At 60.6% G+C, this 26,286-nt stretch overlaps 1 protein-coding gene and 1 non-coding gene across 2 annotated transcripts; both read right to left on the bottom strand.

Moving 5' to 3' along the window:
* On the bottom strand, window positions 1-26,229 carry CHD8 (chromodomain helicase DNA binding protein 8). The gene is given in 36 exon segments (XM_041121991.1): window positions 1-297; window positions 408-471; window positions 473-636; window positions 1,327-1,512; window positions 2,646-3,139; window positions 5,709-5,917; window positions 8,089-8,293; window positions 9,770-9,824; window positions 9,943-10,018; window positions 11,353-11,467; window positions 11,588-11,691; window positions 12,905-12,994; window positions 13,091-13,247; window positions 13,337-13,536; window positions 14,455-14,666; window positions 14,762-14,872; window positions 14,982-15,161; window positions 17,233-17,400; window positions 17,494-17,689; window positions 17,775-17,988; window positions 18,315-18,570; window positions 18,662-18,805; window positions 19,199-19,375; window positions 19,482-19,725; window positions 19,820-19,941; window positions 20,053-20,190; window positions 20,306-20,389; window positions 20,478-20,595; window positions 20,924-20,979; window positions 21,064-21,132; window positions 21,238-21,432; window positions 21,514-21,628; window positions 22,304-22,677; window positions 23,407-23,769; window positions 25,530-25,708; window positions 25,740-26,229. Coding segments are annotated over 36 exon segments (6,621 nt in total).
* On the bottom strand, window positions 10,136-10,214 carry LOC115338534. The gene has a single exon (XR_003922424.1). It is a non-coding gene; the product is annotated as a small nucleolar RNA U6-53/MBII-28 (small nucleolar RNA).
* Window positions 26,230-26,286: the final 57 nt, after the last annotated feature.

Here is a 26,286-nt window from a genome sequence, read left to right as displayed (position 1 = left end):
CTAATTATCCCTCCGCGTCGCCCCGCCGACCACCAGGGGGCGCTCTCCTCCCCCCGTTTCCCGCCTCGCCTCCCCCGTCACGTGACGCGGGGCGCCTTCCCGCCTCCGCGCATGGCATACAAACCCCCCCCGCGCCCGCCTCCTTCCCCGCCCGGAAGCGGATCCCCCCAAAATAAACCAACCCCCCCAACTTACCTCTACTAATTTCTTGCTGTTTTTCTTATGGTGGGGGGGCTCCCGAATCGTCCCGTTGGGAACCAATCGGTGCTTCTGGAAAGTTAATTTAAGCCCCTCCTCCTGCGGGGGGGGATCCCCAAAAATGAGTGACCCCCCCTCAAACTCCCCCCATCCCAAAATTTAACAAAACAACCCCAAAAATCCCCCCCCCCGGTAAAAAAAAAACTTACGTCTTTAATCTGGACCGTGAATTCTTTCTCCTCGTGGCGCAGGCGGGTGTAAGGGGGGGGGTCGGCAGCGGGGGGGGGCAAAGAGGGGGGGGGGCAAAGGCGGGGGGGGCGGCGGCGGCGGGGGGGGCGCGGTTTCGGGGTACGCCCCCCCCCCGAAATTTTCCGACGGCCACTCGCCCGACAGCACCGCTTGGCACACCAGGTCCAGCCGGCGGATGAGGGCACGGTCCTGTGGGGGGGGGCATAAAAATTTGGGGGGGGGCAGAGGAATTTGGGGGACCCCCCTCTAAATTTTGGGGGGGGCTTGGGTGCTTTAAGGGTCCCCCAAAATGGGGGGGGTCTTTAAAGTGGGTGCCCCCCCTCCAGTCCTGTTTTGGCACCTAAATTTTGGGAGGGGGCATAAAAATTGGGGGGGGGGGGGGGGGAGACATAAAAATTTGGAGGGGAACCAGAAAAATTTGGGGGAACCCCTCTAAATTTTGGGGGGGGTTTGGGTGCTTTAAGAGTCACCCAAAATGAGGGGGGGGGTCTTTAAAGTGGGTGCCCCCCCCTCCAGTCCTGTTGGGCACCTAGATTTTGGGGGGGGGGCATAAAATTGGGGGGGGGGGGGGGGGCAGAGAAATTGGGGGGGACAGAGAAATTTGGGGGACCCCCCCTCTAAATTTTGGGGGGGGGTTGGGTGCTTTAGGGGTCCCCCAAAATGAGGGGGGGGGTCTTTAAAGTGTGTGCCCCCCCCCCTAGTCCTGTTGGGCACCTAGATTTTAGGGGGGGGGGCCATAAAAATTGGGGGGGGGCAGAGAAATTTGGGGGACCCCCCTCTAAATTTTGGGGGGGGGGGGTTGGGTGCTTTAGGGGTCCCCCAAAATGGGGGGGGTCTCTAAAATGGGTGCCGCCCCCCCCCACCAAGGGTTGAGCTCACCTTGGGCCACTCGTGGAGGTTGCGGGGGGCCGGGGGGGGCCCCGGGGGGGGTCCCGGGGGGGGCCCCCCCTCGCCAGAAGGGGGGGGGCGACTCTTCCTCCTCCTCCTCCTCCTCTTCCTCTTCCTCCTCCTCTTCCTCTTCCTCCTCCTCTTCTTCCTCCTCCACCCCACAGGAAGGCTCCGCACCTGGAAAGGGGGGGGTTAGGGGGGGATTTTGGGGGCCCCCCCCCAGGAAGGACCCTGGGGAGGGGTGGGGGGGTCCCCAAAAATTTGGGGGGTCCCCAAAAAGATGGGAGGTCCCCCAAAAAATTTAGGGGGGGTCCTAGAAAGATTTTAGGGTGTCCTAGAAGGATTTTGGGGGGTCCCCCCTGGATTTTGGGGTCCCCCCCAGGATTTGAGGACCTACAAGGATTTTGGGGGGGGTCCCACCAGCATTTTGGGGTCCCCCCAGATTTTGGGGGTCTCCCACCAGGATTTTGGGGTCCCACCACTATTTTGGGGGCATCTACGAAGATTTTGGGGGGGGTCCACCACGATTTGGGGTCCCACCACAATTTTGGGGGGGTCCACCAGGATTTTGGGGTCCCACCAGGATTTTTTGGGGGTTCCCCACGATTTTGTGGGTCTCCCACCAGGATTTCGGGTTCCCACCAGGATTTTGGGGGTCTCATACCACGATTTTGGGGTCCCACCAGGATTGGGGGGGGGTCCACCAAAATTTTGGGGTCCCACCAGGATTTTTTGGGGGTTCCCCATGATTTTGGGGGTCTCCCACAAGGATTTTGGGGTCCCACCAGGATTTTGGGGGTCTCGTACCATGATTTTGGGGGGTCTACAAAGATTTTGGGGGTCTCGCACCAGGATTTTGAAGTCCCACCATGATTTTGGGGGGGTCCACCAAGATGTCAGGGTCCCACCAGGATTTTTTGGGGGTTCCCCATGATTTTGGGGGTCTCCCACAAGGATTTTGGGGTCCCACCAGGATTTTGGGGGGGGCCACCAAAATTTCACGGTCCCACCAGGATTTTTTGGGGGTTCCCCACAATTTCGGGGTCCCACCAGGATTTTGGGGGGGTCCTACCAGGATTTTGGGGTCCTACCAGGATTTTGGGGGTCTCCCACCACGATTTTGGGGCCCCACCGTGCCTTTGGGATCCCACCAGAATTTTGGGGGAGTCCACCAAGATTTTGGGGGTCTCCCACCACGATTTTGGGATCCCACCACGATTTTGGGGGGGGGGTCCCACCACGATTTCAAGGTCCCACCGTGATTTTGGGGGGGTCCCCCTAGGATTTTAGGGTATCCCCCCCCCCCTCACCCCTCTCCTCATCGCTGTCCTCCTCGCAGGACGACGACTCGGAAGCCGACGCCGACATTTTCTCCAGCTCCGAATCCTCGTCCTCGGCGGGCGCCGGCGGCCGATGACCGACGACGTTTTGGGGGGGCTGCGGCGGCGGCGGCGGCGGCGGGAGGGGCGGCGGTGGCGTCCCCCCCCCCGACCTCGGCTTGAGCCCGGAGATACCTCCACCTCGCCGCCGCGAAGGAAAAATCGGGATCTCCCAAGATGGCCGTTTCGGGATGCGCCAAACCGTGCCGCGCCGCTCCGCGGAGGAGTTCTCCGTCGTGGTGACCTCGTTCCCACCACGGGGGTAAGTCGGGGCCGGGGGGGGGGGCAGAGCGCCAGGCGGGCGGGGAGGAGGGGGTGACGGAGGACCTGCTCGCGGAGAAGACGGAGGAGGGACAACCGGCGAAGACCTCGAGAAGCTCGAACGGCCGAGACGGGCGAAACGGGGATCGAGGGATCGGGAGGTTCTGGAGAAGATGGGGAAGAACGCCATCGTTGGGTTGGTCAAGACCATCGTTGGGTTGGTCAACAGTACCCTTTGGTTAGTCAAGACCATTGTTGGGTTGACCACTGGCACCCTTGGGTTGGTCAAGACCATCATAGGGTTGGCCAATGGCACCCTTCGGTTAGTCAAGACCATCGTTGGGTTGGCCAATGGCACCCTTGGGTTGGTCAAGACCATCATAGGGTTGGCCACCGGCACCCTTGGGTTGGTCAAGACCATCGTTGGGTTGGTCAAGACCATTGTTGGGTTGGCCACTGGCACGCTTGGGTTGGTCACCGGCACCCTTGGGTTGGTCAAGACCATCATAGGGTTGGTCACCGGCACCCTTGGGTTGGTCAAGACCATCATAGGGTTGGCCACCGGCACCCTTGGCTTGGTCAAGACCATCATAGGGTTGGCCAATGGCACCCTTCGGTTAGTCAAGACCATCGTTGGGTTGGCCACCGGCACCCTTGGGTTGGTCAAGACCATCATAGGGTTGGCCAATGGCACCCTTCGGTTAGTCAAGACCATCGTTGGGTTGGTCACCAGCACCCTTGGGTTGGTCAAGACCATCATAGGGTTGGCCACCGGCACCCTTGGGTTGGTCAAGACCATCGTTGGGTTACTCAGTGCCATTGGTTGGTCAACGTCACCTGTGAGGTGGTGTCATCATTGAGTTAGTCAATGTCACCCTTGGGTTGGCCAAGACAACCGTTGGGTTGCTCAAAGCCGTTGGGTTCCTCAACATCACCCTTAGGTTTGTCAACACCATCGGTGGGTTGGTCAACGTCACCCTTGGGATGGCCAATGCCATTGGTGGGTTGGCCAACGTCACCCTTGGGATGGCCAGTGCCATCGGTGGGTTGGTCAATGCCATCGTTGGGTGGTGCTGACCGGCCAAAGCCTAACAGCCCCGTGGGGATGTGCCCAACCCAAGCGGGAGCCCCAAACCCCACAGAGATGTCCCCAACTCCATGGAGATGTCCCCAACCCCCCGGGGAGCTCCGTATCTCCATGGTGAGGTCACCAACTCCATGGTGAGGTCATCAACTCCACAGGGAGCTCCGTATCTCCATGGGGATGTCCCCAACCCCATGGCGATGTCATCAACCTCATAGAGAGCCCCAAACCCCACGGAGGTGTCCCCAACCCCACGGAGGTGTCCCCAACCCCATGGAGAATGTCCCCAAACCCACTGGAAGGTCCCTGTCTCCATTGGGATGTCCCCAACCCCATAGAAATGTCCTCAACCCCACGGAGAATGTCCCCAATGCCATGGAGATGTCCTCAACCCCACGGAGAATGTCCCCAAACCCATTGCAAGCTCCCTATCTCCATGGGGATGTCCCCAACCCCACGAGAATGTCCCCAACCCCACAGAGAATGTCCCCAACCCCACAGAGAATGTCCCCAATGCTGTGGAGATGTCCCCAACCCCACAGAGATGTCCCCAACCCCATGGAGAGTGTCCCCAATGCCACACAGATGTCCCCAACCCCACGGAGAACGTCCCCAACCCCATGGACAATGTCCTCAAACCCACTGGGAGCTCCTCAACCCCACAAAGATGTCCCCAACCCTGTGGAGAATGTCCCCAGCCCCGTGGAGAACGTCCCCAGCCCCGTGGAGAACGTCCCCAAGCCCACGGAGAATGTCCTCAAACCCAGTGGGAGCTCCTCAACCCCATGGAGATGTCCCCAACCCCACGGAGAATGTCCCCAACCCCACGGAGATGTCCTCAATCCTGTGGAGAACGTCCCCAAACCCATGGAGAATGTCCCCAAACCCACTGGGAGCTCCTCAACCCCACGGAGATGTCCCCAACCCCACGGAGAACGTCCCCAAACCCATCGGGAGCTCCTCAACCCCACGGAGATGTCCCCAACCCCACGGAGATGTCCCCAACCCCACCGAGAACGTCCCCAAACCCATCGGGAGCTCCTCAACCCCACGGAGATGTCCCCAACCCCACCGAGAACGTCCCCAAACCCATCGGGAGCTCCTCAACCCCACGGAGATGTCCCCAACCCCACGGAGAACGTCCCCAACCCCACGGAGAACGTCCCCAAACCCATCGGGAGCTCCTCAACCCCACGGAGATGTCCCCAACCCCACCGAGAACGTCCCCAAACCCACCGAGAACGTCCCCAAACCCATCGGGAGCTCCTCAACCCCACGGAGATGTCCCCAACCCCACCGAGAATGTCCCCAACCCCACCGAGAACGTCCCCAAACCCACCGAGAACGTCCCCAAACCCACCGAGAACGTCCCCAAACCCATCGGGAGCTCCTCAACCCCACGGAGATGTCCCCAACCCCACCGAGAACGTCCCCAAACCCACCGAGAACGTCCCCAAACCCATCGGGAGCTCCTCAACCCCACGGAGATGTCCCCAACCCCACGGAGATGTCCCCAACCCCACGGAGATGTCCCCAACCCCACGGGAAGCTCCCTATCTCCATTGGGAACCCCCACCCTCTATGGGGGTGTCGTGTCCCCCCCAAATATCGGGGTGTCCCCCCCAAATATCGGGGTGTCCCCCCCGTACCGTCTCCGGGGGCGGGCGGCAGGCGGCAAACCTGCCGGCACATGGCGACGAAACCGTGGAAGAATTTGGTGAGGTTCTCGTCCGTCTTCTTCTCCAACCTGGCCAAGGTCCGGAACCGACCCCAACGGAAACGACCTCCCTCCGGGTCAAATTCCACCCCAAAACTCGAAGCCACCCGGTAAAAATCGGCTTGTTCCCGACGGGTCCACCTGCACCCCAAAAAAAAAAAACCAGTTAGGGGGTCACGGCACCCCAAAAATACCAGTTAGGGGTCCCGGCACCCTAAAAATTGAGGAATGGACGTCCCAGCACCCCAAAATTCCTTGGGTGATGTCCCCAAATCCCAAAATCCCAGATGTCGTGTTCTGGCAGCTCAAGGATCCAGGGAGGAGGGTCCCAGCACCCCAAAAATACCAGTTATGGGGTCCCAGCACCCCCAAAATCAAGGAATGGATGTCCCAGCACCCCAAAATTCCATGGGTGACATCCCCGAATCCCAAAATCCCAGATGTCGTGTTCTGGCAGCTCAAGGATCCAGGAAGGAGGGTGCCAGCACCCCAAAAATACCAGTTAGGGGTCCCAGCACCCCAAAAATACCAGTTAGGGCATCCCAGCACCCCAAAAATTGAGGAATAGGTGTCCTGGCACCCCAAAATTCCTTGGGTGACATCCCTGAATCCCAAAATCCTGGACGTGGCGTTCCTGCAGCTTAAGGATCTGGGGATGGGGGTCCTGCTCCCCAAAAATACCAGTTAGGGGGTCCCAGCACCCCAAAAATTGAGGAATGGACGTCCCAGCACCCCAAAATTCCATGGGTGATGTCCCCGAATCCCAAAATCCCAGATGTCGTGTTCTGGCAGCTCAAGGATCCAGGGAGGAGGGTGCCAGCACCCCAAAAATACCAGTTAGGGGGTCCCAGCACCCCAAAAATACAAGTTAGGGGTCCCAGCACCCCAAAATCAAGGAATGGAGTCCCCGCAGCCCAAAATTCCTTGGGTGACATCCCTGAATCCCAAAATCCTGGATGTGGCGTTCCTGCAGCTTAAGGATCTGGGGATGGGGGTCCCGGCACCCCAAAAATTGAGGAATGGGCATGCCAGCACCGCAAAATTCCTTGGGTGATGTCCCCAAATCCCAAAATCCTGGACGTGGCGTTCCTGCAGCTTAAGGATCTGGGGATGGGGGTCCTGCTCCCCAAAAATACCAGTTTTGCGTCCCAGCAGCACCCCAAAAATTGAGGAATGGGCATGCCAGCACCGCAAAATTCCTTGGGTGATGTCCCCAAATCCCAAAATTCCGGATGTCGTGTTCTGGCAGTTCAAGGATCCAGGGAGGAGGGTGCCAGCACCCCAAAAATACCAGTTATGGGGTCCCAGCACCCCAAAAATACCAGTTATGGGGTCCCAGCACCCCAAAAATACAAGTTAGGGCATCCCAGCACCCCAAAAATTGAGGAATAGGTGTCTCGGCACCCCAAAATTCCTTGGGTGACATCCCTGAATCCCAAAATCCTGGACGTGGCGTTCCTGCAGCTTAAGGATCTGGGGATGGGGGTCCTGCTCCCCAAAAATACCAGTTGGGGGGTCCCGGCACCCCAAAAATACCAGTTTTGGGTCCCAGCACCCCAAAAATTGAGGAATGGGCATGCCAGCACCGCAAAATTCCTTGGGTGATGTCCCCAAATCCCAAAATCCTGGACGTGGTGTTCCTGCAGCTTAAGGATCTGGGGATGGGGGTCCTGCTCCCCAAAAATACCAGTTGGGGGGTCCCGGCACCCCAAAATTCTGGGCATGGGGTTCCTGCACGCCCCAAAAATTGGGAACTGGGTCCCTGCACCCCAAAACTCACCTGTATGGAACCACAGCACCCCAAAACTTCCCCACACGGGCTCCTGGCACCCCAAAACTCACCTGTAGTGTCTCACAGCACCCCAAAACTTCCCTGAATGGGCTCCTGGCACCCCAAAACTCACCTGTATGGAACCACAGCACCCCAAAACTTCCCCACACAGGCTCCTGGCACCCCAAAACTAACCTGTAGTGTCTCACAGCACCCCAAGACTTCCCTGAATGGGCTCCTGGCACCCCAAAACTCACCTGTATGGAACCACAGCACCCCAAAACTTCCCCACACAGGCTCCTGGCACCCCAAAACTAACCTGTATGGAACCACAGCACCCCAAAACTTCCCCACACAGGCTCCTGGCACCCCAAAACTCACCTGTATGGAACCACAGCACCCCAAAACCTCCCTGAATGGGCTCCAGGCACCCCAAAACTCACCTGTATGGAACCACAGCACCCCAAAACTTCCCCACACAGGCTCCTAGCGCCCCGTAAGGACTCCCGGCCCCCCCAAAATCCCCCCCTCACCCCTTTACCTCTGCTGTTTCTCTCTCCTGGCCATCTCCTTCAGCTTGCAGGCGGCTTCGCAGCGCCGCCGCCGCCGATCCCCCCGTTCGGCCGCTTCCACCCGGAGCTGTTCCCGCTGGTAGGAACGCTGGCAGGCGGTGATCAGTCGGCGTAAGCGAGCCGTCAGCACCGAGCCCGGCGGCCAGAAAGGTTGGCCCGGCTGGGGGGGTTGGCCTGGGAAAAGGGGGGTGGGGGGGGGAAAGGGGGTCAGGGGGGGACCCCGAGGGGTCCTATGGGTCTCCTCGGGGTCCTATGGATCCCCTTGGGGTCCCATAGGGGTGCAGGAGTGAGCCAGCCTATAGGTTTGGGGGTCCCTATGGGATTTGGGGGGGTCCCTATGGGGTCTTACAGGTTTCCTTGGGGTCCCATGGGGTGTAGGAGTGAGCCATCCTATAGGTTTGGGGGTCCCTATGGCGCCTTATAGGTCCCCTTGGGGTCCCATGGGGTGTAAGAGTGAGATATCCTATAGGGACAGGGGTCCCTATGGGGTTTGGGGGGGGGCCCCATGGGGTCTTATGGGTCTCCTTGGGGAGCCATGGGGTGTAAGGGTGAGATATCCTATAGGGATGGGGGTCCCTATGGGGTTTGGGGGGGTCCCCATGGGGTTGTGGGGTCCCAATGGGTCTTATGGGTCTCCTTGGGGTCCCATATAGGGTGTAGGAGTGAGCCAGCCTATAGGTTTGGGGGTCCCTATGGGATTTGGGGGGGTCCCTATGGGGTCTTACGGGTCTCCTTGGGGTCCTATGGGTCTTCTTGGGGTCCCATGGGGTGTAGGAGTGAGCCATCCTATAGGTTTGGGGGTCCCTATGGCGCCTTATAGGTCCCCTTGGGGTCCTCATGGGGTGTAAGGGTGAGATATCCTATAGGGATGGGGGTCCCTATGGGGTTTGGGGGGGTCCCCATGGGGTTGGGGGGGTCCCAAGGGGTCTTATGGGTCTCCTTGGGGTCCCATAGGGTGTAGGAGTGGGATATTCTATAGGCATGGGGGTCCCCATGGGGTTTGGGGGGGGTCCCCTATGGGGTCCCATGGGTCTCCTTGGAGTCCCATAGGGTGTAGGGATGAGCCATCCTATAGGTTTGGGGGTCCCTATGGGGTTTGGGGGGGAGCCCATGGGGTCCTGTAGGTCTCCTTGGGATCCCATATGGATATAGGGGCAAGCTATCCTATAGGGATGGGGGTTCCTATAGGGTTTTGGGGGGGCCCCATGGGGTTTGGGGGGGGGTCCCAAGGGGTCCTATGGATCTCCTTGGGGTCCCATAGGATATAGGACTGAAATATCCTATAGGGATGGGGGTCCCCATGGGGGCTGGGGGGTCCCAAGGGGTCCTATGGATCTCCTTGGGGTCCTATGGGGTGTGGGGGTAAGATATCCTATAGGGATGGGGGTTTCTATAGGGGGTTTTGGGGGGCCCCATGGGTCTCCCTGGCGTCCCTTAAGGACATAACGACACGATATCCTATAGCTCGGGGGGTCCCTATGGGTCAGAATCAGCCCTATAGGGTTCCCCAGGGTATCCTATAGGTCTGGGGGTCCCTATGGGATGGCAGGGTCAGAGCCAGCCCTATAGGGGATATGGGGCAGAGACCCTATAGGGCAGAAGCATCCTATAGGGCAGAGGCAACCTATAGGGCTGGCCCACCCCCATTACCTTCATCCCCGTCCACCACCGAGATCTCCTCGTCCAGCAGCATCAGGGGGTCCGTCTAATCGAGGGGGGGGGTAAAGAAATCAGGGTCACCCCCATGTCCCCCCCCCCCAAATTTTGGGGGTGCAGATTTTGGGGGGGGGGCAGATTTAGGGGGGGAGAGCCCCCCCAAATACCTCGTCGTCCACCTCCTTAGCCGTCCCCGCGAGGGGCTTGTATTCGGGGTCTTCGCAGTCCTTATCGAAATCCACGCTGCCGGGGGGGGGGACACACGACAACGATGGGGGGGGTTCCCCAAAAATAAAGACCCCGACACCCCCCAAAAACACGCCCCTGACCCCCCCAAATCCACCCCCCCCCCCACTTTGGGTGCCTCAGCTCTTGAAGAGATTGAACTCATCCCAGCCAACAGCCAGTCAGTATTAGCATGGCGTGGTCATCATCGGCACCCCCAAAATTAGGAAGGGGGGGTCCCCAAAAGTGTGTAGGGGGGGGATTGTCCCTAAAATGGCGTGAAGGGATACGGGTAACCCCAAAGTGGGGCTGGGGAGGGGAAAGGGGGACCCCAAAGGCCCCCCAGAGAGGGGCTGGGGCACCCCGAAGAGATTCTGGGGCACCCCAAACCACCCCAAAGAGGGGCCGGGGCACCCCGAGACACCCACAAAAGGGGCTGGGGCACCCCAAAGAGGGGCTGGGGCACCCCAGGACACCCACAAAAGGGGCTGGGACACCCCAAAGAGGGGCCGGGGCACCCCGAGACACCCACAAAAGGGGCTGGGGCACCCCAAAGAGGGGCTGGGGCACCCCAAAGCCCCCCAGAGAGGGTCTGGGGCACCCCAAAGTGGGACTGGAGCACCCCAGGACACCCACAAAAGGGGCTGGGGCACCCCAAAGAGGGGCTGGGGCACCCCAAAGTGGGACTGGAGCACCCCAGGACACCCACAAAAGGGGCTGGGGCACCCCAAAGAGGGGCTGGGGCACCCCAAACCAACCACAAAAGGGGCTGGGGCACCCCAAAGAGGGGCTGGGGCACCCCAAAGCCCCCCATAGTGGGGTCAGGGCACCCCAAAGAGATTCTGGGGCACCCCAAATCACCCACAAAAGGGGCTGGAGCACCCCAAACAGGGGCTGGGGCACCCCAAAGCCCCCCATAGTGGGGTCAGGGCACCCCATAGACATTCTGGGGCACCCCAACGAGATTCTGGGGCACCCTAAACCACCCCAAAGAGGGGTTGGGGCACCCCAAAGCCCCCCAGAGAGGTGCTGGGGCACCCCCAAAGTGGGACTGGAGCACCCCAGGACACCCACAAAAGGGGCTGCGGCACCCCAAACCACCCCAAAGAGGGGCTGGGGCACCCCAAAACCCCCCATAGTGGGGTCAGGGCACCCCAGAGAGGGGCTGGAGCACCCCAAAACACCCTGAAAGGGGCTGGAGCACCCCAAAGAGGGGCTGGAGCACCCCAAACCACCGCAACAAGGAGCTGGGGCATCCCAAAGCCCCCTAAATAGGGGCAGGAGCACCCCAGGACACCCCAAAGAGGGGCAGGAGCACCCCAAATTTGTGGGGAGGGTCCCCCCAAACTCACCCTTCCCCGACGTCCAAGCGCTGCTCGGCAGCGATAGCCTTCTCGTCGGGGCGGCCGGCTTTCTCCAAGAAGCAGAGAGCGGGGTCGGCGCGCATGGTGTTGTATTTCTCGTAGCCTGTTCTCCCCCCCCAGCCAAAAAAAAAAAAAAAAAGGGGGGGGGACGATGACGACACTGTTACAACCCTAATTCTGCCAGGTTTCACCCCAAAATTGGCTCCTCACCCCTGCAACATACCGTGTTTGAAGACCCCGATGAGGAGGGATTTGTCGGCTTCGGCGTCCCACCAAGCGGTCGGTACCTCCAGCTGCTCCACCAGCGGGAACCAGATGTCGATCTCGCTGGGGATGGGGGGGAAATGGGGTGATTGGGGGGGTCAGGGGTACCCCAAAGTGGGACTGGAGCACCCCAAAGAGGGTCTGGAGCACCTCAAACCACCCCAAAGTGGGTCTGGAGAGCCTCAAACCACCCCAAAGTGGGGCCAGAGCACCCCGAACAGGGGCTGGAGCACCCCAAACCACCTCAAAGTGGGGCTGGTGCACCCCAAGACACCCCCAAAAGGGGTCGAAGCACCTCCAACCACCCCAAAAAGGGGTCTGGAGCACCCCAAAGAGGGACTGGGGGACCCCAGGACACTCTCAAGAGCATCTGGAGCACCCCAGAGAAGGTCTGGAGCACCTCAAACCAGCTCATGGTGGAGCTGGAGCACCCCAAGACACCCCTAAGAGGATCTGGAGCACCTGCAACCACCCCAGAAAGGGTCTGGAGCACCCCAAAGAGGGGCTGGGGCACCCCAAGACACACTCAAGAGGGGCTGGAGCACCCCAGAGAGGGACTGGGGGACCCCAGGACACACTCAAGAGGGGCTGGAGCACCCCAGAGAGGGTCTGGAGCACCTCAAACCACCCCAAAGTGGGGCTGGAGCACCTCAAAGAAGATCTGGAGCACCTCAGACCACCCCAAAGAGGGGCTGGGGCACCCCAAGACACCCCCAAGATGGGTTGAAGCACCTCCAACCACCCCAGAAAGGAGTCTGGAGCACCTCAAACCAGCTCGTGGTGGAGTTGGAGCACCCCAAACCACCCCAAAGTGGGGCTGGAGCACCTCCAACCACCCCAAAGTGGGGCTGGAGCACCTCAAAGAAGGTCTGGAGCACCTCAAACCACCCCTAAGAGGGTCTGGAGCACCTGCAACCACCCCTAAGAGGGTCTGGAGCACCCCAAAGAGGGGCTGGGGCACCCCAAGACACCCTCAAGAGGGGCTGGAGCACCCCAGAGAAGATCTGGAGCACCTCAAACCAGCTCATGGTGGAGCTGGAGCACCCCAAAGAGGGGCTGGGGCACCCCAAGACACCCTCAAGAGGGGCTGGAGCACCTCAGAAATAGTCTGGAGCACCTCAAACCATCTCATGGTGAAGGTGGAGCACCCCAAAGAGGGCCTGAAGCACCTCAAACCACCCCAAAGTGGGGCTGGAGCACCCCAAGAGGAGTTGAAGCACCTCCAACCACCCCAAAATGGGGCTGGAGCACCTCAAAGAAGGTCCCACGGACTCACCTGGCCACCGCCCCGGCCAGCACCTTCTCCGCCTGGTCCCCGATCACCTCCTGCCGCAGGTAGTAGAGCATCCGCACCCTCAGCAGAACCCTGGGAGATGGCGGGATGGGGCGGTCAACCCCAAAAAAACCCCAAAAAACACGGAAAAGGGGACAAAGGGGACCTTCCAAGAAGATCTCGACCTACTTGTTGCATTGGTGCTTGAGGTGCTTCTTGTAGCTCTCGTCTTGGAAGAGGGTGTCGGGGTTGTATTTGCGGATCCACTCGGCTTTGTGGACGTCAAAGGTGCTTTGGGACTTGACCTTCTTCCCCTTCCGACCTCGAGGAACCGGGATGGAAAGACCTGGAGAAACGGGGTGGAAGAAGGAGAAAGACGTCAAGGTGGGACCTCAAGAGGTCCCCGGTTGTCCCGAAGCTCCTGTAGACCCTCACCCGAGTGGTTTTGGAGCTCCTTGGCCTTGCCGTTTTCGGTGGGGCTGATGAGATCCCAAATGAAGCCTTTGATGTTCTCGTCACCACGGTAGTGCAGGAGACAGTAGACCAAGATGGCCCGGCAGATGGTCTCCACGTCTCGCTCCGAAAGGCGTCGTTTGAACCTCCCGTGGGACAGGATCTCCCGCCATCGACCCCAGCTGGCGGTGGAAGGTGGGGTCAGTGGCCGGGGAGGTTCTCGGCTGGGGTTTCCCAACGTCCCAGCAGCCATCTCCACCAAGTATCTGCTCATGGTGGCCACCAGAGAAGAGCTGGAGCTTGCCCGCTCTCTCCTCCACCATCTACTCAAGGTTGCCACCAGAGAAGAGGTGGAACTGGACCTGGTCTGCCTTCTCCACTGAGTTATCTACTCAAGGTTGCCACCAGAGAAGAGCTAGAGCTTGTCTGCTCTCCCCTCCACCATCTACTCAAGGTTGCCACCAGAGGAAGGAGTGGAACCGGACCTGGTCTACCTTCTCCACCAAGTTATCTACTCATGGTTGCCACCAGAGAAGAGGTGGAACTGCACCTGGTCTACTTTCTCCACCGAGTTATCTACTCATGGTTGCCACCAAAGAAGAGGTGGAACCGGAGTTGGTCTACTTTCTCCACCAAGTTATCTACTCAAGGTTGCCACCAGAGAAGACCTGGAGCTTGTCTGCTATCTCTCCCACCATCTACTCAAGGTTGCCACCAGAGAAAAGGTGGAACTGGACCTGGTCTGCCTTCTCCCCCGAGTTATCTACTCACGGTTGCCACCAGAGAAGAGGTGGAACCGGACTTGGGCTGCTCTCCCACCCGAATATCTCCTCGTGGTTGTCGCCCCAGCAGGACCACTCCCTCCACTAACCATCTGCCCACGGTTGCCACCACGGCAGAGCTGGACCTGGTCTGTTTTCTCCACCAAGAACCATCTCACGGTTGCCACCACGGACCTGGACTCGGTCTGCTTTCTCCACCAAACATCTGCTCGTGGTTGCCACCAAACCACACGTAGATCTAGACCCCATCTACTTTCTCCACCAAGAACCATCCCGTGGTTGCCACCAGAGCACAGCCGAACCCAGGCCCGTCCTCACCCGTAAACCAAGAGGTGCTTCTCCACGCGGAAGCAGTCGGTGCGACCGTAGGCGTGGTGCAAGGCGTGGTGATGCCGGTCGTGGCGACGGGATCGAGGTCTCTCCTCATCCTCGCTCTCCAGGTCCGAGAACTCCACCAGGTCGTCGTCCCGAAGGGTGCTGAAATGTCGCGTCTGCTTACGCACCCGCGGCGTGTCGATCACCAGGTTGTTCTGGACAGCGGGATGGAGAAGACCGATCAAGCGCTGCCCCGCGCCGACCCCACCGCCGACCCAACCCCACGGTTGTCCCCCTTCCCGGCTCAAACCTTGCTGTTGAGGAGGTCCAGGTCCAGGTCGGCTTTCTTGGCCCACTTCTGCCAGAAATTGGGGTCATCCAACGCGATATCGGTGCGGTTTTCGGAAGCCACGAAGCTCGCCTGGGGTTGGGCGAGGAGTTTGGGAGATGTTCGCCGAAAACCTCCGAGGTGGGAGGCGTTTCCGCCCCCACCCCGGCTCGGCAACGGCGGGAAGAACGCGCAGAAGTACCTTGGCAAAGGTGGAACCCTTCCCCTCGCTCTCGATGGTGATGGTGGTGGTACGGCGCAGCAGGATCTGGTCTATGTCTTCCTCGCAGAACTTGGAGCCTTCGTCGTCCTCTTCCATGATGGCCGCGTAGGCCCCTTTGCGCAGCAGGTCCTCGATCTCCTTTTTGGAGAACTGCTGGATCTGCCGGGGAGAGCGGAAAAGGGAGGTGAGCGTAGGGCGAGGCGGGTGGCCCGTGGGACCTGCTCCCATCCCAAACCAACTCCAAGCCCCACGTCCCTCAAGATTAGGGTCTTCGTGTCCAGTTTCCCTTGGAGAAACCCTTCCCCGAGGTCTTCACGTCCCGGTTCCCTTGGAGAAACCCTTCCCCAAGGTCTTCACGTCCCGGTTCCCTTGGAGAAACCCTTCCCCGAGGTCTTCACGTCCCGGTTCCCTTGGAGAAACCCTTCCCCAAGGTCTTCACGTCCCGGTTCCCTTGGAGAAACCCTTCCCCGAGATCTTCACACCCCATTTCCTTTGGAAGACCCTGTCCCCAGGCTCTTCACAACGCATTTCTCCTGGAAAACTCCACCCCGGGGGTCTTCACAACATGTTTGTCTTGAAGGACCCCATCCCTATGGTCTTCACGCCCCGTTTCCCTTGGAAGACCCCATCTCCATGGTCTTCAGACCCCGTTTTCCTTGGAAGATCTCATCCCACAGATCTTTACGTTGCATTTCCCTTGGAAGAGACCATCCATAGGGTCTTCATGCCCCATTTCCCTCAGAAGACCCCATCCCAATGGTCTTCATGCCCCGTTTCCCTCAGAAGACCTCACCCCCAAGATCTTCACGCCCCGATTCCCTCGGAAAACCTCATCCCTGTGGTCTTCAAGCCCCATTTCCCTCGGAAGACCTCACCCCCAAGATCTTCATGCCCCGTTTCCCTCAGGAGACCCCATCCCAATGGTCTTCACGCCCTGATTCTCTTGAAGGATCCCATCCCCGTGGTCTTCACGCCCCATTTCCCTTGGAAGACCTCATCCCCGTGGTCTTCACACCCCGTTTCCCTCGGAAAACCTCATCCCCAAGATCTTCACGCCACATTTCCCTCTGAAGACCTCATCCCCGTGGTCTTCATGCCCCATCTCCCTTGGAGGACCTCATCGCCATGGTCTTCAAGCCCCATTTCTCTCAGAAGACCTCATCCCCATGGTCTTCACACCCCGTTTCCCTCGGAAAACCTCATCCCAATGGTCTTCACGCCCCATTTCTCTTGAAGGCCCTGTCCCTGTGGTCTTCATGCCCCATTTCCCTCGGAAGACCTCACCCCCAAGATCTTCACGCCCCGTTTCCCTCAGAAGACCCAATCCCAATGGTCTTCACGCCCTGATTCTCTTGAAGGATCCCATCCCCGTCATCTTCACGCTCCATTTCCCTTGGAAGACCTCATCCCCGTGGTCTTCACGCCCCGTTTCCCTCGGAAAACCTCATCCCCAAGATCTTCAAGCCCCATTTCCCTCAGAAGACCTCATCCCCATGGTCTTCACGCCCCATCTCCCTTGGAGGATCTCATCCCCATGGTCTTCAAGCCCCATTTCCCTCAGAAGACCTCATCCCCATGGTCTTCACGCCCCATCTCCCTTGGAGGACCTCATCCCCATGGTCTTCAAGCCCCATTTCCCTCAGAAGACCTCATCCCCAAGATCTTCACGCCACATTTCCCTCAGAAGACCTCATCCCCGTGGTCTTCATGCCCCATCTCCCTTGGAGGACCTCATCGCCATGGTCTTCATGCCCCATCTCCCTTGGAGGACCTCATCGCCATGGTCTTCAAGCCCCATTTCCCTCAGAAGACCTCATCCCCGTGGTCTTCATGCCCCATCTCCCTTGGAGGACCTCATCGCCATGGTCTTCAAGCCCCATTTCCCTCAGAAGACCTCATCGCCATGGTCTTCACACCCCGTTTCCCTCGGGAGACCTCATCCCCATGGTCTTCACACCCCGTTTCCCTCGGAAAACCTCATCCCCAAGATCTTCAAGCCCCATTTCCCTCAGAAGACCTCATCCCCATGGTCTTCAAGCCCCATTTCCCTCAGAAGACCTCACCCCCAAGATCTTCACACCCCGTTTCCCTCAGAAGACCTCATCCCCATGGTCTTCAAGCCCCATTTCCCTTGCAAGACCTCACTCCCAAGATCTTCACGCCCCATTTCCCTCGGAAAACCTCACCCCCGTGGTCCTTCACGCCCCGTTTCCCTCGGAAGACGCCTCACCCCCGCGATGTTGCCCTCGCGCCCGCTCATGGACTGCAGCACGGCCTTGTCCAGCCCCAACTTGAGGCTGGCTTTATCGAACATCTCCCGCTCGTAGGAGTTCCGCGTGATGAGGCGGTAGACCTTCACCGCCTTGCTCTGCCCGATCCGGTGACACCGCGCTTGAGCCTGGAGGAAGGAAGAAGAGGGCGGGTGGGGTCAGGTCAGGACGAAGGCAACGCGACGCCGAGCCCGTGGCGCTGGGGTGGAGCCGGCGGCTACCTGGAGGTCGTTTTGGGGATTCCAATCGGAATCGAAGATGATGCAGGTGTCGGCGGCGGTGAGGTTGATGCCCAAGCCGCCCGCCCGGGTGCAGAGGAGGAAGACGAAGCGATCCGAGTCGGGTTTGCTAAAGCGATCGATGGCGGCTTGCCGTAGGTTGCCCCGTACCCGTCCGTCGATCCGCTCGTAGAGGTACCTACCGAAATCACCGGAACCGCGTTCGGGGAGGGCGCGGGGGTCCTCCCCGGGCCCACCCGTCGCCCCGTCGTCCCCCCTCTCACCTCTTCTGGATGAGGTAGTCCTCCAAGATGTCGAGACATCGCACCATCTGGGAGAAGATGAGCACCTTGTGGCCGCCGGCTTTCAGCTTGGGCAGCAGCTTGTCGATGAGCACCAGCTTGCCGGCCGAGCGGACCATGGCCTGGAGGTGGAAGTCGTGGGGGACGTGGTGGTGGCAAGACTCCCGAAATTCGGCCAAGATCTTCTCCTCCGCGCCTGTCGGGTAGGGAAGGGACCGTCAGCGGGGTGGCACGCGAGACCTTCTCGGGAGACACCCCGCCAAAGCGAGACTCGAGGGGCATCAAAACCCAACCGGGTGAGCTGGAGGATCTCCCCCACCGCGACGTCGAGCCCAACGGATGGCTCTACGGAGGTTGGGGAAGACAAACCCCAAATCCGAGAGGCCACCGAGTCCTCGGCGGAAGAAAGGACGAGGCCAGGAGAAGCAGGGACGGGGTGACGTTAGCCCCCCGAGGTTGTCCACCGGCGGCGGGAGGACGAGGGACGCCCCGCCACGTCGTTGCCCACCCCCGGTTCCTCACCGTTGATGAGGTAGGGGTGGTTGCAGCACTTGCGCAGCTCCATCATGGTGTTGAGGAGGTTGGGCATGTTGGTGTGACCGGCGCCTTTGGAAAGGAAAGAGAAATTCTTCTCCAGGATGGCCCGGTAGTACTTCTTCTGAATGTTGGTCAACTCCACCTCAATGATGGTCTCTTGCTTGGGCGCCAGGTTCTTCTCCACGTCTTCCTTCAACCGACGGAGCATCATGGGCTTGAGGATGGCCTGGAGCTTCTGCACCTACAGGGGGGACCAGCGGGGCAATGTCACCGCGGGTCAGGAAGGACCCAAGTGGCCGGGGAAGGGTTCGGGGTCCTCCCGACGTTCTCACCTGCTCCTCGGTCTTGAGGTCCCCAAAATCCTTGAGAAATTCTGCTTCAGAAGGGAACTGGGAAGGCTCCAGGAAGTGCAGGAGGCTAAAGAGCTCTTCCACCGTGTTTTGGAGCGGGGTGCCCGTCAAGAGAACTTTGTGTTCCTGATAACCAGGGGGTGTACAACGTTAGGATTTGGGGTGGGGTAGGCATGGAACGTGCCCAACCATCTCCAGGTATGACCAGCACCCCCCCGACACCTTCAGGACCAATCCCTGCGGCACGGGATGAGCCCAAACATCTCCGGATGCAACCAAGACCCCAAACGCACCTTCAAAACCAATCCCTGCGGCACGGGACAAACCCAAACATCTCCAGATGCAACCAAGACCCCAACCACACCTTCAAAACCAATCCCTGCGGCACGGGATGAGCCCAAACATCTCCAGATGCAACCAAGACCCCAAACGCACCTTCAGGGAACCCCGCGCTGCCCCACAGAGAGGAGTTGGGGGTCTCCGTGTCCCCCCCGTCCCCTTCTCCACCCCATCTCTCACCAGGTCCATGTGCTTGAGGCTGTCGAGCAACTTGCAGTTGCGGTTTTTGAGGCGGTGGGCCTCGTCGATGATGACGCAACGCCACTCGATCTCCCGCAGCTCGGGGCAGTCGGAGAGGATCATCTCGAAGGTGGTGATGAGAGCGTCAAACTTGTAGGCTCCGGGGATGAGACGACCCTGGGGCGGGGACGAAGGCAGGGAGGCGGCTCCAACCTCGTCCCCAAACCTCAGGGAAGAGTTTTCGGAAGCGTCTCGAAGCCAAAAAGACCCAAAGGCATCCTACCCGCGAGTCCTTGCAGTACATCTCGTACTGTTGGATCATCTGCCGGGAGGCCAAACTGCCGTGGTAAACGATGCTGTTCATCTCCGTCCAGGTATTAAACTCCCGCTCCCAGTTGGTGATGGTGGAGAGCGGAGCGATGACCAGGAAAGGCCCCCGGATGCCGACGTTGTAGACCTCTTGCAAGAAGGCGATGGACTGGATGGTCTTGCCCAAGCCCATCTCGTCGGCCAAGATGCAGTTCTGCCTGCGGGGAGGCAAAGGAAACGGCCGGTCGGTGATCGGGGGCGGCGATAACGTCCCCCGTGTCGTCCCACCCGCCGTCCCGTTCCACCACTCGCCTGTTGTACCAGTTGAAGAGCAACCAGTTGACCCCTTCCAGTTGGTATTCGCGAAGCTGGTTGTGGTTTTTGTATTCGTGGGAGAGCTCCAGCTTCTTCCAGGAACCGGCTTGGGGACGGGGCTGGGAGGAGAAAGGAAGGCGGTGGGGGGGGAGACGGAGATGACATCGGCGGCTGCCGAAATCGGGGGGGGGGGGGGACGCGGGGAGGTGGGAGAAGACCCGGACGCTCACCAAACGCTTGAGTTCCGGGTGTCGGGCTTGGATGCGTTTGAACTCCCTGATCTTCCCCTCGTCTACGTCCTCTTTGAGCTCCCAAGTGCTGTCCTCGTAGGGGAGGGAGCACCACTTCACCAGGTAGTAGACCACCGGCTGCGACCGGGAGTAGGGTGGGGGGACAAAAAAAACGGGTGGCGGTGACGGGAAAGGCCATTTTTGGGGGGGGGACGGAAGTCACCCGTTGTCCCGTCCTCTCCTCCCCGCTCACCTCCCCGTTGTCTTTGTCGATGCTGTGGGACTCGTCCAGAATACGGTCTACCTCCACGTAGTCGGGGTTGAAAGGTTCTTCATCCTTTGAAGACGAAAAGGGGGGGCGGTGAGCGGTCTCGCCGAACCCCCAAAACCCGTTCCGCGTCCCCCCCACCCTCCCAAACCAGCACCTCGTGGAAAAAATGTCGCATCTGCGTCATCTTCGTCTTGAAACGCTTCAGCTTCTGGTGGATCCTCTTATCCTTCTCCAGCTGGTCGATGGTGGCCCACTCGCAATGGAGATAGGAGCTGGGGGGGAAAACACGGGACAGGGGGGCAAAGCGTCACGTCCACGCGGCAAAGCCCCCCCCCCAGCCGCGGCGAAGGGATTTGGGGGCGGTAAGGCCGTTTTCGAGCAACGTTGGTGCAAGAAAAACCCTTCGTCGACAGCCGCCTCGTCGTAGAAGCGTCGACGAGTCGTTGGCCTCACCGACGCGTCCCCTCCGTTGGGTTTGGAGAGCTCAAGCCAACCGTCGCGGCCCAACGAGGAACCCGCCGGCGGGGCGGCAAGGGTCCAAACGTGCCGTCGACCCCAAGGGGACACCCCAAACCCATCCCACCTCATCCGGCCACCTACTAGTTCTTGTACTTGACGAAAAACTCCTCCAACTCGATCAACTGCCCCGACGGAAGCTGTGGAGAACCAGGTGGGACGTTAAGAGTCGGCAAAACGCCGGCAAAAGACCCCCCACCGCCGCCGCCACGGTGGTCGCTCACCTCTTTCTTCACCACCCTCATGGAGAGCACCTTGTCCACGATGGCCGCGTCCTCCTCGCTGGGGTTTTCCTGGAGGCGGAGAAGAGAAAAGATGAAGATGATGGCGGAAGGAGACGAAGATCGCGGCGGACGCCGCAAAGCGGCATCCGAGAAGACAAAACGAAGACCCCTCACCACAAAAAACTGCATGGAGGGCAACGTCTCGCCCTCCGGCTCCGGCTCCGGGGCCGGGGGTTGCGGGACCGGAGGTTGCTCGGGTCGGACCGGCCCCGTCACGTCCAGCTCTTCGTCTTCCTCATCATCGGTGATCTTGATGTCCAAATCTTCGGTGTATTTCTTGCGCTTGACTTGCCGATTCGACCGCCGCTTCTGGAAAGGGGAAAGGAAAACAGGATGCGGCCCCCGTCCGTGCCAAAACGGTGCGGACCCCCGCCGGCGGCGTCTCCGTACCTGCACGCTGGTTTCTTCTTCTTCCCGCGGCGACTGCGCCGGCATCACCTCGGCGTCCGAGTTGTCGGAGGAGGCGTTGCGCTTCCGTTTCTTCCCCACCACCGGCGTGATGGTGCTAACGGGGCGAGACGGGGGCGTTAGGAGGGCGGAGACGGGACGGATGGACCCCTTCTCCGGGGGTTTACTCCAAGGCCAAGGGTTGGGGGACAACGGCCAAGGCTGGGGGGCAACGAGGCCCAAGGTTGGGCGGCAAACGAGCACGGTTGGGGCGACGACGAAGGACCACGGTTGGGTGACAATGAGGGGCCGCCGTCGGGCGACAACGACGACCACGGTTGGGCAACGAGGGCCGCCGTCGGGCGACAACGAAGACCACGGTTGGGCAACGAGGGCCGCCGTCGGGCGACAACGAAGGGGCAGCATTGGGCGACAATGAAGACCACGGTTGCGCAATGAGGGCCACCGTCGGGCGACAACGAAGACCACGGTTGGGCAACGAGGGCCGCCGTCGGGCGACAACGAAGACCACGGTTGGGCAACGAGGGCCGCCGTCGGGCGACAACAAAGACCACGGTTGGGCAACGAGGGCCGCCGTCGGGCGACAACGAAGACCACGGTTGGGCAACGAGGGCCGCCGTCGGGCGACAACAAAGACCACGGTTGGGTAACGAGGGCCGCCGTCGGGCGACAACGAAGGGCCACCCCAACAAGGACACGCACCCGCGGCCAGACCTCTCCCGGCTAAATTTGGGTGAAAATACATCGTTTTTTGGAGCTGAGCAGATCTCACCTGGGTTTGCTGCGCCCCTTGCTCTTGCCGGAGCCCCCCTGACCCTTGCCCTTGCGGGGTCTTTCCTCCTTCGGTCCCCCGCGCTCGCCGGCCCCTTTCCGCCGGCGCTTACGCTCGCCCTCCTCCTCGGGCCGGACGCTGGGCAGCTCGTCCTCGTTGAGGACACGGGGGATGTTCTGCTCGCCCCGGGCTCGGGCACGGGCGATGGCCTCGGCTACGATGCGATTGGCCTTCTCCTGCTTCTTCTGGTGCTCCAGCTTGCGGCTTTCCTCCGAGGCGCCCCGCGAGCCGGGGCTGGCCAGGGCGGCTACTTCGCTGCTGCTCAGCACCTTCACCACCGACAGACCGGGAGAACTGCCCTGAGACGAGCCGGCCTGCGGAGAAAAGCCAAAAATCGGGGTGGCACCAAGGTTGGGCGCAATGGAGACCAAGGGCTGGGTGCGACGCCGCGGCCAAAGGTTGGGCGCAACCGAAACCAAGGGTTGGGCGCAACGCCACGGTCAAAGGTTGGGTGCCACTGGGACCAAAACTGGGTGCAACTCCAGGACAAAAGCTTGGGTGCAACCAAAACCAAGAGCTGGGCGCAACGGACATCAAGGGTTGGGCGCGACGCCGTGGGCAATGTTGGGCACAACGCCGCAGCCAAACATTGGGCAGGATGGAGACAAGGGTTGGGCGCAACACCGTGGCCAAGGTTGGGCGCAACTGGGACCAAAATTGGGTGCAACTCCAGGAGAGAAGCTTGGGTGCAACCAAAACCAAGAATTGGGCGCAACCAAAACCAGGAGTCGGGCGCAACCAAAACCAGGAGTCGGGCGCAACGCCGTGGCCACAATTGGGTGCAACTCCAGGACAGAAGCTTGGTTGCAACCAAAACCAAAAGTTGGGTGCAACGCCGCGGCCAAGGGTCGGGTGCAACGGGGACCAAAATCAGGTGCAACACCAGGACAAAAAACTTGGGTGCAACCAAAACCAAGAGTTGGGCGCGACACCGGGACCGAGGGTTTGGCACAACGGTGACCGTAGTTGGACAAAATGCCGAGACCGCCCCCCCAGAAGCTCCTCAGCTTCTTTGGTCACCCCAAAACTTCGCCGACGCTCACCTGGGGCTGTAGAACCACCTTCAACGGCACCGTCAACCTCTGCCCCGTCCCCCCCACCACCTGCGGCACGGAGGAGACGGCCACGGGAGCCGGCTGCCCGCCGGCGCCGGCGGGTTGCTGGAGGAGTTGGATCTTCTGGGGAGCTCCCGGTTGGCCGGCGGGGGGTTGTTGAACCTGAAGTTGGATGGTGACCACCTTGGCGGGTTGACCCGGCGTCCCTTTGGCTTGACCGAGAGCGGCCAATTGGTTGCCCTGCAACACGATCTTGCCCGGCAAACTACCCAACACCACGTGGCGTTGGCCGGGGGGAGCGCTACCGCCCGGCGGCTGTTGGAGCACCAAAGTGATGCGTTTCGATTCACCCTGGAGAAGAGATTGGGAAAAAAAAAAATAAAAAAAAGGGGCGGGGTCAGGGCGAGAACGGGGTGACGAGGATCTCCGGGGAGCGTGGGTGGTGAGCTGGAACTCGGGGACCTCGTTATGGCGAGGTGACCCCAATCTTGGGGACCTCAAGGGCTTTGGGGACCCTGCCATGGGGTGGTGACCCCAATCTTGGGGACCTCAAGGGCTTTGGGGACCCCGTTATGGGGTGGTGACCCCAATCTTGGAGACCTCAAGGACTTTGGGGACCCGATTATGTGGAGGTGACCCCAATCCTGAGAACCTCAGGGAGTTTGGGGACCACGCTATGGGGAGGTGACCCCAATCTTGGGGACCTCAAGGACTTTGGGGACCCCGTTATGTGGAGGTGACCCCAATCCTGAGAATCTCAGGGACTTTGGGGACCACGCTATGGGGAGGTGACCCCAGTCTTGGGGACCTCAAGGACTTTGGGGACCCCGTTAAGGGGTGGTGACCCCAATTTGGGGACTTCGGGGACATCGCTGTTGAAAGGTGACCCCAGCCCTGAAGACCTCAAGGACTTTGAGGACCTCGTTATGGGGAGGTGACCCCAATCTTGGGGACCTCAAAGACTTTGGGGACCCCGTTAAGGGGTGGTGACCCCAACCCTGAGGACCTCAAGAACTTTGGGGACCCTGTTATGAGGTGGTGACCCCAACCCTGAGGACCTCAAGGACTTTGGGGACCCCGCCGTGGGGTGGTGACCCCAATCTTGGGGACCTCAGGGACTTCGAGGACCCCACTACGGAGAGATGACCCCAATGTTGGGGGCCTCAAGGACTTTGGGGACCCCGTTAAGGGGTGGTGACCCCAACCCTGAGGACCTCAGCGACTTTGGGGACCCTGCCCTGGGGAGGTGACCCCAATCTTGGGGACCTCAAGGACTTTGGGGACCCCGTTAAGGGGTGGTGACCCCAATTTGGGGACTTCGGGGACATCGCTGTTGAAAGGTGACCCCAGCCCTGAAGACCTCAAGGACTTTGAGGACCTCGTTATGGGGAGGTGACCCCAATCTTGGGGACCTCAAAGACTTTGGGGACCCCGTTAAGGGGTGGTGACCCCAACCCTGAGGATCTCAAGGATTTTGGGGACCCCGCCGTGGGGAGGTGACCCCAATCTTGGGGACCTCAAGGACTTTGGGGACCCCGCTGTCGGGAAGTGACCCGGACTCCGGTGGCCCCCGGCAAATCGCCCTGAGCCCTCCAAACCCAAAGACCCCGAACCCCGGAAGAAGACCATGACCCCAAGGACCCCCCCCAACCCCAAAGACCCCCACCCAAGAAGACAACCCCACCCTTGAAGACCCCCCCACCCCACCCTGAAGACCCCAACCCCCAAAACCCCCACCCAAGCGGACAACCCCACCTCGAAGACCCCCCCCCCACCCCACCCTGAGCCCCCCAACCCCAAAAACCTCAACCCAACGAACTGACCCCAACCTTGAAGACCCCCCACCCAACCCTGAAGACCCCAACCCCCAAGACCCCCACCCAAGGGGACAACCCCACCTCGAAGACCCCCCCCGGCCCCACCCTGAGCCCCGCCCAACCCCATAGCCCCACCCCCGAGCCCCCCCCACCCACCCCGAGCCCCCCCCAACCCAAGAAGACAACCCCAACCCAAGAAGACAACCCCACCCAACCCCAAAGACCCCAACCCCCAAGACCCCCACCCATGGGTGCCCCCCCCATGTCAACGCCCCCCCCCCACCCCCTCGTCACCTGCGCCGGCGCCGACGTGAGGGTGACGGCGGGTTTGAGGGGGGTCCCGGCCCCCCCAGCTTTGACCGGTTGCAAAACCAATTGCTTGACGGGTCTTCCCGGTTGAACCAATCGGTGAACGGCGGCGGCGGCGGCGGGGGGGGGCCGTTCCGGTAGCCCCCCCGGTTCCGGCGGGAGTCACTTTGCCGGTTAAAACGGCGGCGGCGTTACCGGTAACGATGGAAACGCCGGGACGAAGTTGCGGGGCGCCGGTTAAAACTTTGGCGAAAGTCACTTTGCCGCCGTTGGGCGCGGTCCCCCCGCCCGGTACGGGAAGGGCGGGCGATTGGGGGGGACCCGAGGGCGTCGCCCCCCCCGGGGGGGCTTTAAGGATGACGATTTTCGGAGGTTGGGGGCCCCCCCCGGAGGAAGAAGGGGTGGGGGGTAACGAAGCCGAGACCCCCATGAAGGGGTTGCCTTGACTGAGAACGTCTCGTTCGGGGGCGACTTGGGATCGAGGGGGGTCGGGAGGATTTTGGGGGGGCAGAGAAGCTTCCGGAAGGGGCGCGGGGGGGTCCGGGGGGGCCGGCGGAGGTTGGGGGGGGTCTAAAGCCCCCGTTAATCCTAAAGCTTCTTCGATGGGATCGTGGGAAGGGGGGGCGAAGGTTTCGTCCGTTAAAGGGTCGAGACCGAAAAGGTTGGGGTCGTCGAAGAGGTCCATGATGGGGTCGGCCATTTTTTTTAGGGGGGGGGGGTGTTAAAAAATAAAAGGGGGGGA

The sequence above is a fragment of the Aquila chrysaetos genome, unplaced genomic scaffold (assembly GCF_900496995.4).
Source record: "Aquila chrysaetos chrysaetos unplaced genomic scaffold, bAquChr1.4, whole genome shotgun sequence".
In the NCBI taxonomy this organism is placed as follows: domain Eukaryota; kingdom Metazoa; phylum Chordata; class Aves; order Accipitriformes; family Accipitridae; genus Aquila; species Aquila chrysaetos.
This window is presented reverse-complemented; position numbering and strand designations above follow the sequence as displayed.